A 12,282-nucleotide genomic window follows, 5' to 3' on the forward strand; every position below is an offset into this window, starting at 1 on the left:
ACCACAGATAGTAATGACCAATCGAATGAGCTACCGTATTAAAGTTACGACGAGTAAAAGAAAATACAACCGAATCAAAATAAGAACAAATAGAAAAGAATTCATTTTGTTGGAAAAGCTTAAATTATGAACAACTAATTTATTAATTTCATTATCTTTGGAATTGAGAATTTCTGGTGCTCAAGCCTGCTCTTACCCCAGACTATTGTTTAGCACATTCAAAAGATTTGTATGAATTTTTTCTGGGGCATACCTGATGGAGGGAGGAGAATTGTCTTTAGGAGTTTGCACCAGATTTCTTCTCCATCCTTTGCAGGTGGTTTCAATGTCAAGGATCTAACAGCCTGGAATTACTCCCTTCTTTGTAAATGGATTTGGCAGCTATATCTTCCTTGTGCAAGTAAATGGAAGAGTTGGGTGATGAATCATGTTCTGAAACAAGATGATTTTTGGTTGGTCAAGGCAAAGGATCATTTCTCTTTCAGTATGATTGGTATTCTAGCAACCAGAGATCACTTAATAAGTCTGGCTGGATCTTCTCAGGCTGCAAAGCTGCTTATCCAAAGTTGGACTATGAATTCTAAGTTCAGTATACAATCTTCTTATGGTTATTTTAGGAATGCTTCTGCTGTTGGTAGTTGGACTGTTGGTCTTGGTCACTCTAGCATCATTCATAGTCACAAAATTATCTACTCTCTGGCTGCTCAACACCATCTAGCTACTATAGATAATTTGCAGAGGAGGGGCATTCCTTATGCGAATAGATGTGTCCTATGTCTAGCTCATGAGGAAAATCATACTCATTTATTCTTCACTTGTTCGCTTTCATCTGAAATATGGCAGCAGCTCCTTACTTGGATGGGTATCTCCAGGACATCTTCTTTTCTCCATGAGGAATTGTAATCTGTTGGTACTGGCGTAAAGCCTGGATGGGCGCAACTCTAGCTGCAACGGTGCACCAACTTTGGTTTGAGCGAAATCAGCGTATTTTTAAAGGGATTGTCCAGTCTGTTTCCTATATTGTTAGACGTATTAAATTTTTTGTGGCTGCTAGAATGTTAATATGGTCGAAAAGTGCTAGTATCCCAATAATATGCGCTAGTATGTTCTCTTAGGCACTTTGTTTGTGCCCTAGAGTTGTTTGGTTCATTCCTTAGTTGATAACTTTGAAAACATTGTAATTTCCTTCTTTATTGAATGAAATGATAATCTTTTGCAAAAAAAAAAATTATTAGATTGTCATTCAAAACTAAAATAAATCAATGGTTTCAAGGAATACAAAAAGAGCCTTATTTTCAAGCGATATTTTGTAATGCTGAATTGGATTTTACTATAATGATAATTTGTATGAACTACTGGTAACAATTTACAAAGGTAAAATGTTACTCCCTATTTCTACTCTTACTGAATTATTTTGGGGACCCAAGATGAAAGTTCGCACAGGGCCCCCGATATCTCTAGGATGGCCCTGTTGAGATCGATTAAAAAATATTCTTATTCTTATAGTAATAAATACATGGAATGACGCTAGATGAAAAGCTTCATGATTCTTAGCGACCAGGGTTGATGTTTTGGTAAAATTCTACCATGTACTTATTTGAGAGTTGGTTAAAGCGGACTTATTCTATAAACGATTGATTGATTTGTTTGATGTTGTTTGTATGTGCCTTTAATTGATAATAGCGCAAATAATAAAGAACGTAAACAAATAAAACATGAGATTTGGTGACGCGGAAAACCCAATATGGTAAACAACGGAGGGGATGGAATTCCACCAATATGTTCATTAGCAATCAATATTTAGGTCACGAGTATAAGGGGATGAACAACGGCTGAATTGCTAGTGTATTTGCTTACAATAGGGTTTAGCATATATTGTGTATGGTATTTGCTTCTCTTTGGCTTTTATCATCTTATATAGCTTCAGGGTTGTTTTTGGTCTTGTGCGGCCCGTGCAACCGCACAAGGCCCCGAAATTTTGGGCCAAAAATTGCTAAAAGTCAGGCCAAGCAGGCAAGCATCATAGGAAAGAAAGGATGGAAATATCAACCACAAAACATTAAGCGAGAATTCCCCAGAATAGCTCTTCCAACTTCCGCTTTTAATTCTTACTGTATACTGTATAAATATTTCCTAAAACCTTCTACCTTCCCTAGATCATTAATTATTTCCAAAATTTCATTTTTCAGAAATCTTCATTAAACTCAAATTGATAATAAACTCAACGACAATATTTCAAGCGACTCTTGTCATCTTGTGCATATAATTTGATTTTTATGGATACATTTTGTAAATTTTAGATTCTTAGTATATTGCTTTGTTCACTTGTATATGTATATAGTTCATATTTGTAAATTTATAGGTTTATCATTGTATCAACTAATTTTGTATGTTTTTCTTTCTTTTTTGCCGAAACCAGGAAACATGATACGGTTGTCGGCTACATACTCAAATTAAGTGGTTTCTTTACTTCTTGAAGTTGCTATGATTTTTATTTTGTTGTATTTGTTGTTATTTGATTTTTTTTTAGAAAAATGGGTAGAGTTATTGGATGTCTTTTAAAACCATAAAACATGATACGAGCTATGAAAAACTTGTGTAATAATTGAACTTATAAAGAAAGATATATACGGAGTATGATGGAATATGTTTTTTTAAATACGCAAATTCTTATTTCAGACGAGCTATTTTCCGTCTGAAGTAAGACGGGTCAAATGTAGCCATTTTATGATAAAATATAACTATTTTCTGATAAATGTTACCATCATTTTCAAGGTAAAAAGTGACAATTTTAATTATAACATTTTTTTATAAAATGGTTACATTCTATAACAAAATTCACATATAATCCGTCTTATTTCAGACGGTCTGAAGTAAGACCAATAGAAATAAATATATGAGGGCCCGTGTTTGAAATTTGCAAAGGGCCACCTTAATCCCCGAAACCGCCCTATAAAGCTTGTAACCCTAGTATATAGGATTTCATTAGCTTGCTTCCCAAGACATCATGTGCCGTTATTCACGTGATGAGCTTCATCAGGGCCGGTCCTGAACATTTGGAGGCCCTAGGCAAAAATAATAAAACGGAATCCTTTTAATTAAATAAATTTATTCAATTAATTAATGTGTCATTAGCTACTACACCATATTAAGAAATCATAAAAAGCGCGATCTATGAGCGTTTTGAGATGCAAAGTCATTAATGGTAACATCATCGATGTTTTCTAAAAGTTCTTTCTCGATCGATAACATTGCAAGACCATTCAACCGTTCTTTCGACATTGACGTCTTCAAGTAGGTTTTGATCAACTTCAACTTCGAAAAACTTCTTTCAGCTAATGCCACAATTACCGAAACTGTTAAATAAATTCTATATGCGATTGAAATATTTGGATAAAAATCTGCAGATTTGACAAACTCAAGAATATCAGTCGCAGACAGTAATGTATTTGGCAAAGTAGATTGTAACACTTTCAATTCTGAGTAAAGATCATTTAATCAACATCGGATGTATATGTAGAGTGAAAAGTTAATCAACATTCTCTCAATTCCTTTTCATCTAAAGACTTCAAATTTTCTGAATCAAACAAAAATCCAAAAATACTTCCAAAAGTTTTTAATTGCTCAAATCTGCTTTTCAAAGAAGTAATTGCCATATCAACCACCACAAAAAAAATATTCAAGTCTAAATACTTCTTCAGGCGATTGGTTTTGTTCATCTTCTTCATTAATTTTATCAAAATGTCTTTTTATAATAATGTGACGCCTTGTCGGAAGAGTAGGCTCTACATCCATATCAAGTGTAATAGTTTTAGCAATATTCATACAAGAAAGAAAGCCAAACTTCTCAAAATATGACACTATACCTTCAACATGCACTATTGTGGTGTCAATACACATGAACTTAGATTGCAATTTCTTACTCACCTTATTTATGAGAAATAAAATTTCATACCAAATAATCATACCAAGCAAAAAATCAACACAAATTCTCATTTGTGACGGTCTTACCCGTCGCCAACTTGCGACGGGTTTGATACATACCATATTATATGAGAAAGAACCGGATATGCAAGCAACTGGCTGACACAAGCTTGTATTTCACAAGTACTTTGTGTAATATTTAATAAGCAATTATTGATTTTTGCACCCATGCATTTAATGCTCTTGGCAGGTTGAATCATCACAATCAACTTCATGCTTTCCCTCAATTATTAACATCCATTCATCCATTTCTCATCTCATGTTTCATTTTCTTTATCCCAAATTTTATAGAAATGTATACTTTAATATTCACAAAATTTATAAAAAACGAACCATAATTGATCAAAAAATAAAATGGAGGATGAAACGATGGTACCATAATCGATCCAGTTTTGACAAAAAAGATGAGGAGTAAAGGTATCTATTCTTTACCTCTACCAAAAAGTATGAAAAATCTATACTGTTGAAAACTTATCAAGGAATATTATTATTATTATTATTATTATTATTGTTATTGTTATTGTTATTGTTATTGTTATTGTTATTGTTATTGTTATTGTTATTGTTATTGTTATTGTTATTATTATTATTATTATTATTATTAGATTAGTTTACCACAAATAAATGAATAAGGTTTTATATAGTAATATCGATGATGGTAAGAGTGAATACCTTGGTGTCATTTTTTGGACTGAATGTTATCATATTTTAGCATACATGAAAAATCGAGTGTATTGTTTGCTGAATCTTAAATAGAATATAGATGAATGATGGTGTCTAGGTTTGAAGTGCAGTAAAGATATCGTGATATGCATGTATGTTTGAATATATTGTCGTATATCTAATGAATGTGTGTATTTTTGGTCCTAATGTCACCCTGTCAAATTGCGTGGTTACAGACTATTCAAAGTCACATATTGTCGTATGACTTATAAATGTCTCTACTTTTGGTCCTAATGTTACCCTGTCAATTTGTGTAGGTACCGATTATTCAAAGTCACATGTTGGCTTATATGAGTTATATCTAATGAATGTCGCTACTTTTGGTCCTAATGTCGTCACTCTGTCAATTTGCGTAGTTATAGACTATTCAAAAGTCACATATTGTCGTACATCTTATGAATGTCTCTATTTTTGTCCCTAATGTCACCATGTCAACTTGTGTAGGTACAGCTTATTCAAAATCATTATTAGATATGAAAGCGGAAAAATGGGAACTTATTCAGGAGATGTATATGAAACACTAATAGGCTTTGAGTTTCAGCATTAAGAAAGCAACATCTCACAGAGCGAACGGGCTGGGCACACTCGAAGTCGAGAGATAATTTGTATGCTCATGTGAAGGAAACCATGAGAATGGTAGTAGGCGATGTGAGCATGGGTTACCCTAAGTTACTGCTAACAATGTGAGTAATGTTACAATCACACAATGCCTTTGCAAACTCGGTCTGAGGATGCAAGTAAATGAGGACGGCTAAGAAATGAACGTTTCATTTTTGCACAATATATTATCATATTAAATTTGGTAACACGATGGATGAATATGTAAACAATTGACATCCTTGATATATTTCTATAGTAGTGTTTTCTACAAGTAATGTTCTCATTCTTGCACAATATGTCACCATATACAATTTAGGACCATAAAGGATAAATATATAAACAATTGACATTCTTAATGTATTCCTTATGACAATGTAGTTTACAATTAATGTTTTCATCCTTGTACAATAAGTTGCCATATAATTTTTTGTAAAATACTGGGTAAATATGTGAACATTTGATATTATTGGTATATCTCTCATGACAGTGTATTTTACAAGTAATGTTATCATTCTTGCATAAACTGTTGCCATATTAAAATTGGTAACAATGTGTTGAAACATGTAAACACCTATGGCATTCTATATATGACCTTTTTTAAAACTGAACTATCTATGGTATTGTATATATTAAGCAATGTATTCATCATCGCACAATATGTTACCATATTGAAATTAGTAACATAACAGATAAAAATGTAAACAAATTGTCATTCCTGCTGTATTTTCTTTGGCAATGTATATGCCCATTATGTTAACATTCTTGTAGAATATGTCACCATTCCAAAGCACGCTACATATTGGCATATTGGAAAATAAAGTTACCATACAATTAAGAAATTGAAATATATTTCAGTCTGCTACATGTTTACTTAATTAATCGATATGTTACCATCTCCCAAGGTCTGTACGATCTCTAAGATTGGTTTAAAAGTACTTTAATATATATATATAAACAAGTGAACTCAATATGTGTAATATTGTCTTTTGTTCTTTAGTCAAACTTTCGTAATAACTAAAAATGATAACAATCTTGAAATTTGAAAAAAAAAATTAATACAAAGTTTACCAAAACTAAAAATTGTAACAACAAAACTAAAACTGGTAACAATCACCAACAAAATTCAACAGTAGCAATAAAAAGTGAATTTACCGGAAAAAAAATAGAAATGAACTAAAATGATAATATTAAACTAAAAATGTAAACACCAAGCTAAAAACGATAACAATCATCGAATTTGTTAAAAAGTTTGACAAAACATAACAATACAGCAAGATCTTCATCATAGCATCAAAAATTTTGAGAGGTAATCGAGAAGTTTTATGGAGTTTAGGTTTTTTCTGGGGTTTGAAGTTTGAATATGGAAGATGATAAAGAGAGAATATGAGAGGTGAGAAGTTTTGTGTTATTTTGAAAATAGGAAATGAAAGCATATGGAAAATACAATAATAGAGGTCCATTCAAATTACATGGGAACTATAAATAAATTAATTTTTTAATCCATAGTTGTTATTCATGCAGAGTGCCCTATCCCCTATTTGTTACCTACTTTATATTTTGTCAGTTTATTTAAAAGAGTCATATTCTACCATATTCATACAATACGGTACTATCCGACTCTGTCGCAAGCTTGCAAGACCAATTGAAATATCAAAGCTCCCAAGTGCATTATACAAACTCTCAGCTTCACTCTTTGATTTTGCATCACTATCACAAGATTCATATAAAAGTGACAACGTCAATCTTAGCTCAGGTGCTTGAAATCTAATGGCTTTAACACTTTTAATTCGACTCTCCCAATGAGTATTAGATAAAAATTTCAAAGTAAAGTCAGGAAAATTATCACGTAAAATCTTCCATCTTTTTGAGGAACCAGAAAACAATGTATATATACATTAAACTATACCAAAAAATGAAACAACTCTAGTACAAGAATGTGCCATATCGCTAAGAGCAAGATTCAAACTATGACAAGCACAAGGCATATATAATGCACCCGAGTTCACTTCAAGTAAACGTTTTTGTACACCTTATTGATGCTTCTCTTTTATATTGGAGCCATTATCATAACCTTGACCTCTTACATCTTCAATATTAAGGATCAAGAGACTTTAAAACCTTTTGCAATTCAATAAAAAGTTCCAATCTTGTTGTATCAGTCACCTCCAAAAATTCTAAAAAGTACTCTTCAATTTTTATTTTTTCACTTGACATATTCATGCATCGTATTATCAAAGTCATTTGTACTTGATAAGCAATATCATGAGTACAATCAAGAATAATAAAGAAATATTTTGCCTCTTTGATAGTTTTGATTATTGAACTTTTCACATTATAAGCCAAAAGAGAGATCAATTCATTTTGAATTGTATGTCCAACATAATGATGATAAATGTCATGATTTTGAATACTTCTAAGATGATCTTGCATTACCACATCAAATTTAACAATTATTTCAATTAATCCTAATAAATTACCATTATCACCTTGAAATAATTTTTCATTAGATCCTCTAAATGCCAAGTTATGAGTACTTGAGTAGCAAGACATTTCACGGTTGAAAATATTCTAAGTAACACTTACCTCCATCGATTTTTATCTTTCATAATTATTTCCTACAAATTTTTATCAATTGTTTCACACGTATCTAGCCTTACTCTCGTTTCATTCCAAGTAAACATGTTATTCATATGCTCGGTACTATTTTCATGTTGTTTTAATCTTTTGGTTATATGCTTCCAATCACGTAAACCATCATTTGCCAACAAACTTTTATTAGTAATAGATCTAAAAAGCTTACAACAAAAACAAAATACTTTGTCAACATGTTTAAAATAAACCAACCATTTTCTATCACTAATCTCACCATTATTCATCTTTCTAGAAAAATAAGCATCCTTAAAATATCTATTATTATCATCAAGAGAGTAGTCAATATTCAATTCTCTTATAGGCCATTTTTTAATTATAATATCTCTTGTCTTGTTATCAAGATTGGTCCAATGCATAGGATTATAAATATCAATAAAAGAATTGGATATATTTGGCATATTAGACTCATTTCCAACATTATTTTCGTTAACATTGTTTAGCACATTATTTGGCAAATTAGACTCATCTCTAACGTTATCTTCATCAACATCAATTGGCACATCAAATTCAATTGGCGAATTAAACTCATTTCCAACATTATCTTCATCAATATCAATTGACACATTATTTGGCAAATTACACTCATTTCCAACATTATCTTCGTCAACATCAATAGAGTCATTGTTGTGATCGTTTTCATTGACACCATTTCTAACAATAAATTTGTTCATCGCACATTGTTGTGATTTTATTAACTCCTCGGTAAGTTTTTTGTTTCCTGACATCCAGATAAATGCTTTTTAGGCAACATTGTAAACAAGAATTAAAAAACTGACTTAAAAACCAATAATTAAAATAAATAAAAATTGAACAATAGCACAACAACAAGAACTGACTTAAACTTCAATTAACACCTCGGGTAACCGAGATGGTTGTACTTTCATGCCCTAAGTGGTCCTGGTAAGGCACTTGGAGTATGGGGGTGTTACAAAGTGGTATCAGAGAGACGATCCTAAAACCTGTAACCAATGAATCTAATGAATCTAGGGAGTCAAACTAAAATGAACCCGGGTAGGAGTTGTAGGAGCTAATACAAAGACTTGGGAGACGTCCTAAGGTCGCGAACTCGCCCTATGATTTTGAACAAGGTCACATGGGATGCGTGTCAGGATCGTTATGTGTTTATCTTGTACTTTGTGTATCTATAAAGTAGGATGTGGTGTGAATTGGTGGGTGTCTGCATGTGGAGAATGGGAGATATGAATTAAAGGATTATGATGACGTGAATAATATGTTGGTTTATTGTAAAGCATGAAGGTATAATGTTTGATATATATATATATATATATATATATATATATATATATATATATATATATATATATATATATATATATATATATATATATATATATATATATATATATATATATATATATATATATATATATATATATATAGAATTAGGTTCAAGTGAGTCCCCTAAGATTAGATGAGTCCATGAGTCCTCATCCTATCCATTAGATTAAAAGAATGAATGGTCAAGATTAGAACAAAATTAAGGGCCAAGATTAAATATGAAATTATAAAACCCTAATTCACTCATTCCCTTCCATCACATTTCACTGCCTCCTTCTCACTTCTCTCTCTTCCTCTCATCTTCATCCTCCCTCTCATCACTCTACAACGCCCCTACGCTGCCACGCCGCCATTACCAGACTCACGCCGCCGCCACTGTACCACACCCACTCCTCCTTTTCAGATCTTCACCCGCACGACCTACTATCGCCTTTCCTCTTCTCACGCAGCCGCCACCACGATAACCCACCGCCGCTCTTCCTCTTCTCACTTTTTCATCTTTTCAGATCTGGAGTTTTATTTGTTTAGTCGTTCTCCCTCTTGCAGCCCACTGTCGCCACCACCAAAAGCCGCGCACCAACACTCGTTTTCTCCCTCTTCTCGTTTTCCTTTCTCACTTCTCTGAAATCCCGCTTTTCCGCCCTTCTTTATTTTTTTGGTGAAATTTTTTCAGATCTTAATTTTTTTTAGATGATGTGGGTGGTTATTGGTGGGGCAGTTGGTGTTTGTTGTTGTTGGCGTGATGGCGGTGGTGTTTTGTAAAGGTAGTGGCGGCGCGGAGGTTTTTCTGCCGCATCTCTCCTATTTCTCTTTTTTTTTCTATATTTAAGTGGTGGCTGTTGTCGGCTGTTGGTGGTGGGACTTTGGCGGTGATTCTGTGGTGGTTAGCGTGGGGGTTGGTGGTGTGTCACGTGGTGGCTGTGGTAGACATTGGTGGTCGTTGGTAGTTATTGCTTATATATATTTCGACTCGCAAGCATTAAAGTTTCGACTCGCAAGCATTAAAGTTTCGCTCGTATACGATTAAAGTTTCATTCGTATACCAGTAAAGTTTCACTCGTATATTATTAAAGTTCCATTCATAGACTATTAAGGTTGCAATCGTAAATTAGAGAAATTATAAATTTTTACATTATTACATAAATACAAACTTGGCTTGGAAAAAATTAAAGTTTCACTCGTCACCATTAAAGTTTCACTCGTTTAATATTAAAGTTTCATCCATAAATCAGTGAAAATTAAATAAATATTAGTCTCAATTATATTATTACATGAATTCAAATTTTTATATTAAAAATGGCTTAAAAAAACTAAAGTTTCATTCGTCACCATTAAAGTTTCACTCGTTTAACATTAAAGTTTCATTCATAAATCAATGAAATTAAATAAATTTTAGTCACAATTACGTCATTACATAAATTCAATTTTTTTTTATTAAAATAGCCTAAAAAATTAAAGTTTCACTTTTAAGCATTAAAGTTGAACTCGTATAATATTAAAGTTACATTCAAAAACCAGTTAAATTAAATTAACATTAATCACAATCACATCATTTCATAAATTCTAATTTTTATATTAAAAATGGCCTAAAAAAATTAAGGTTTTACTTTTAAGCATTAAAGTTTCACTCGTAAAACATTAAAGTTATATTTAAAAATACATAAATTTAATTTTTTATTTACAAAATGACTTTAAAAAACTAAAGTTTCAATTGTAAAGAATTAAATTTGCTCTCACAGATTAAAGTTTCACTTTTAAAACATTAAAGTTTCATTTCAAAAATTGATTAGAAGTCTCAAATCTCAACCATCAATCTTAGAAGATCTAATGACTTAGATTAGGACTTATGGACTCAAATATATAGGTGGACTCATTTGAACTTGCCTCTCTCTCTCTCTCTCTCTCTATATATATATATATATATATATATATACATATATGTATGTATATATATATATACATATATATATATGTATATATATATATATATATATATATATATATATATATATGTATATGTATATATATATATATATATATATATATATATATATATATATATATATGTATATATATATATATATATATATATATGTATATATATATATATATATATATATATATATATGTATATATATATATATATATATATATATATATATATATATATATGTATATGTATATATATATATATATATATATATATATATATATATATATATATATATAATGTGGCATGTTAGAATTATGAAAGAAAAAAGTGTTTTGTTTACATATAATGTGATGCGTAAGTATATAAGTGTTGTTGTTGTCGTTTTATATAAAAGTCTAGGAAGTTGGGGAACTGAGTAAGCATGCGGGTAGTGTATACGAGTTTTCATGACTCGATCGAATGAAGGGCACTCGATCGAGTAGGTGGGAGGCTCGATCGAGTGGGTATGACTCGATCCAGTAGATAGTTTTCCGTTTTCTGGACAGATGTGTGCTTTGGTGGCACTCGATCAGGTAGGTTGGGCACTCGATCGAGTGGGGTCAGCTCGATCGAGTGTGTTTTATAAAAGTTTCTGGTCAGATTCTGCTTTAGTGGCACTCTATCGAGTAAGCTTGGGAACTCGGTCGAGTGGGGGTAACTCGATCGAGTGAGTGGTGGCACTCGATTGAGTAGGTGATGTACAGGCCGAGTTTGTGTTTTGAGTTTTGGGCCGCGTGTTTATGTTTATCCTTTCTTATATAGTTACAAGATGCCACCAAAGAAAAACACGTTGTATGCCAGGGCAGAGAATATGACTATTGATGATATCGTAAAGATGTTGGAGCACCAGGATGCTCTCACACATGCTTTGAAAAAGGTGGGAAAGGATAAGGATGCGAGGCATGATCACTCAAAGATCAGCATTCATATAGCAAGGTTCAACCCTAAGGAGTATAAGGGGATGGGGGCGCCAATTCTGCTTGATAATTGGCATAGAGAGATAGAGAATATTCTCGACTTAGTTAATTGCCCAGAGGAGTTGAAAGTGGAAC

General features: G+C 32.0%; 1 protein-coding gene and 1 long non-coding RNA gene across 2 annotated transcripts; both read left to right on the plus strand.

Moving 5' to 3' along the window:
- The first annotated feature begins 231 nt into the window (after positions 1-231).
- LOC141588272 (uncharacterized) lies at positions 232-903 on the plus strand. Its single transcript, XM_074409721.1, has one exon. It carries the CDS (start codon positions 232-234, stop codon positions 901-903), a length of 672 nt encoding a protein of 223 aa, XP_074265822.1.
- Positions 904-4,185: 3,282 nt separating this feature from the next.
- On the plus strand, positions 4,186-5,572 carry LOC141658813 (uncharacterized). Its single transcript, XR_012549448.1, has 2 exons — positions 4,186-4,401; positions 5,152-5,572. It is a non-coding gene; the product is annotated as an uncharacterized LOC141658813 (long non-coding RNA).
- The last annotated feature ends 6,710 nt before the right edge of the window (positions 5,573-12,282 follow it).

This window comes from Silene latifolia, chromosome 6, assembly GCF_048544455.1.
Source record: "Silene latifolia isolate original U9 population chromosome 6, ASM4854445v1, whole genome shotgun sequence".
Classification (NCBI taxonomy): domain Eukaryota; kingdom Viridiplantae; phylum Streptophyta; class Magnoliopsida; order Caryophyllales; family Caryophyllaceae; genus Silene; species Silene latifolia.

Coding starts and splice junctions, on each gene's coding strand:
- LOC141588272 (XM_074409721.1), top strand. CDS start 232: ATGAATTTTTTCTGGGGCATACCTGATGGAGGGAGGAGAATTGTCTTT.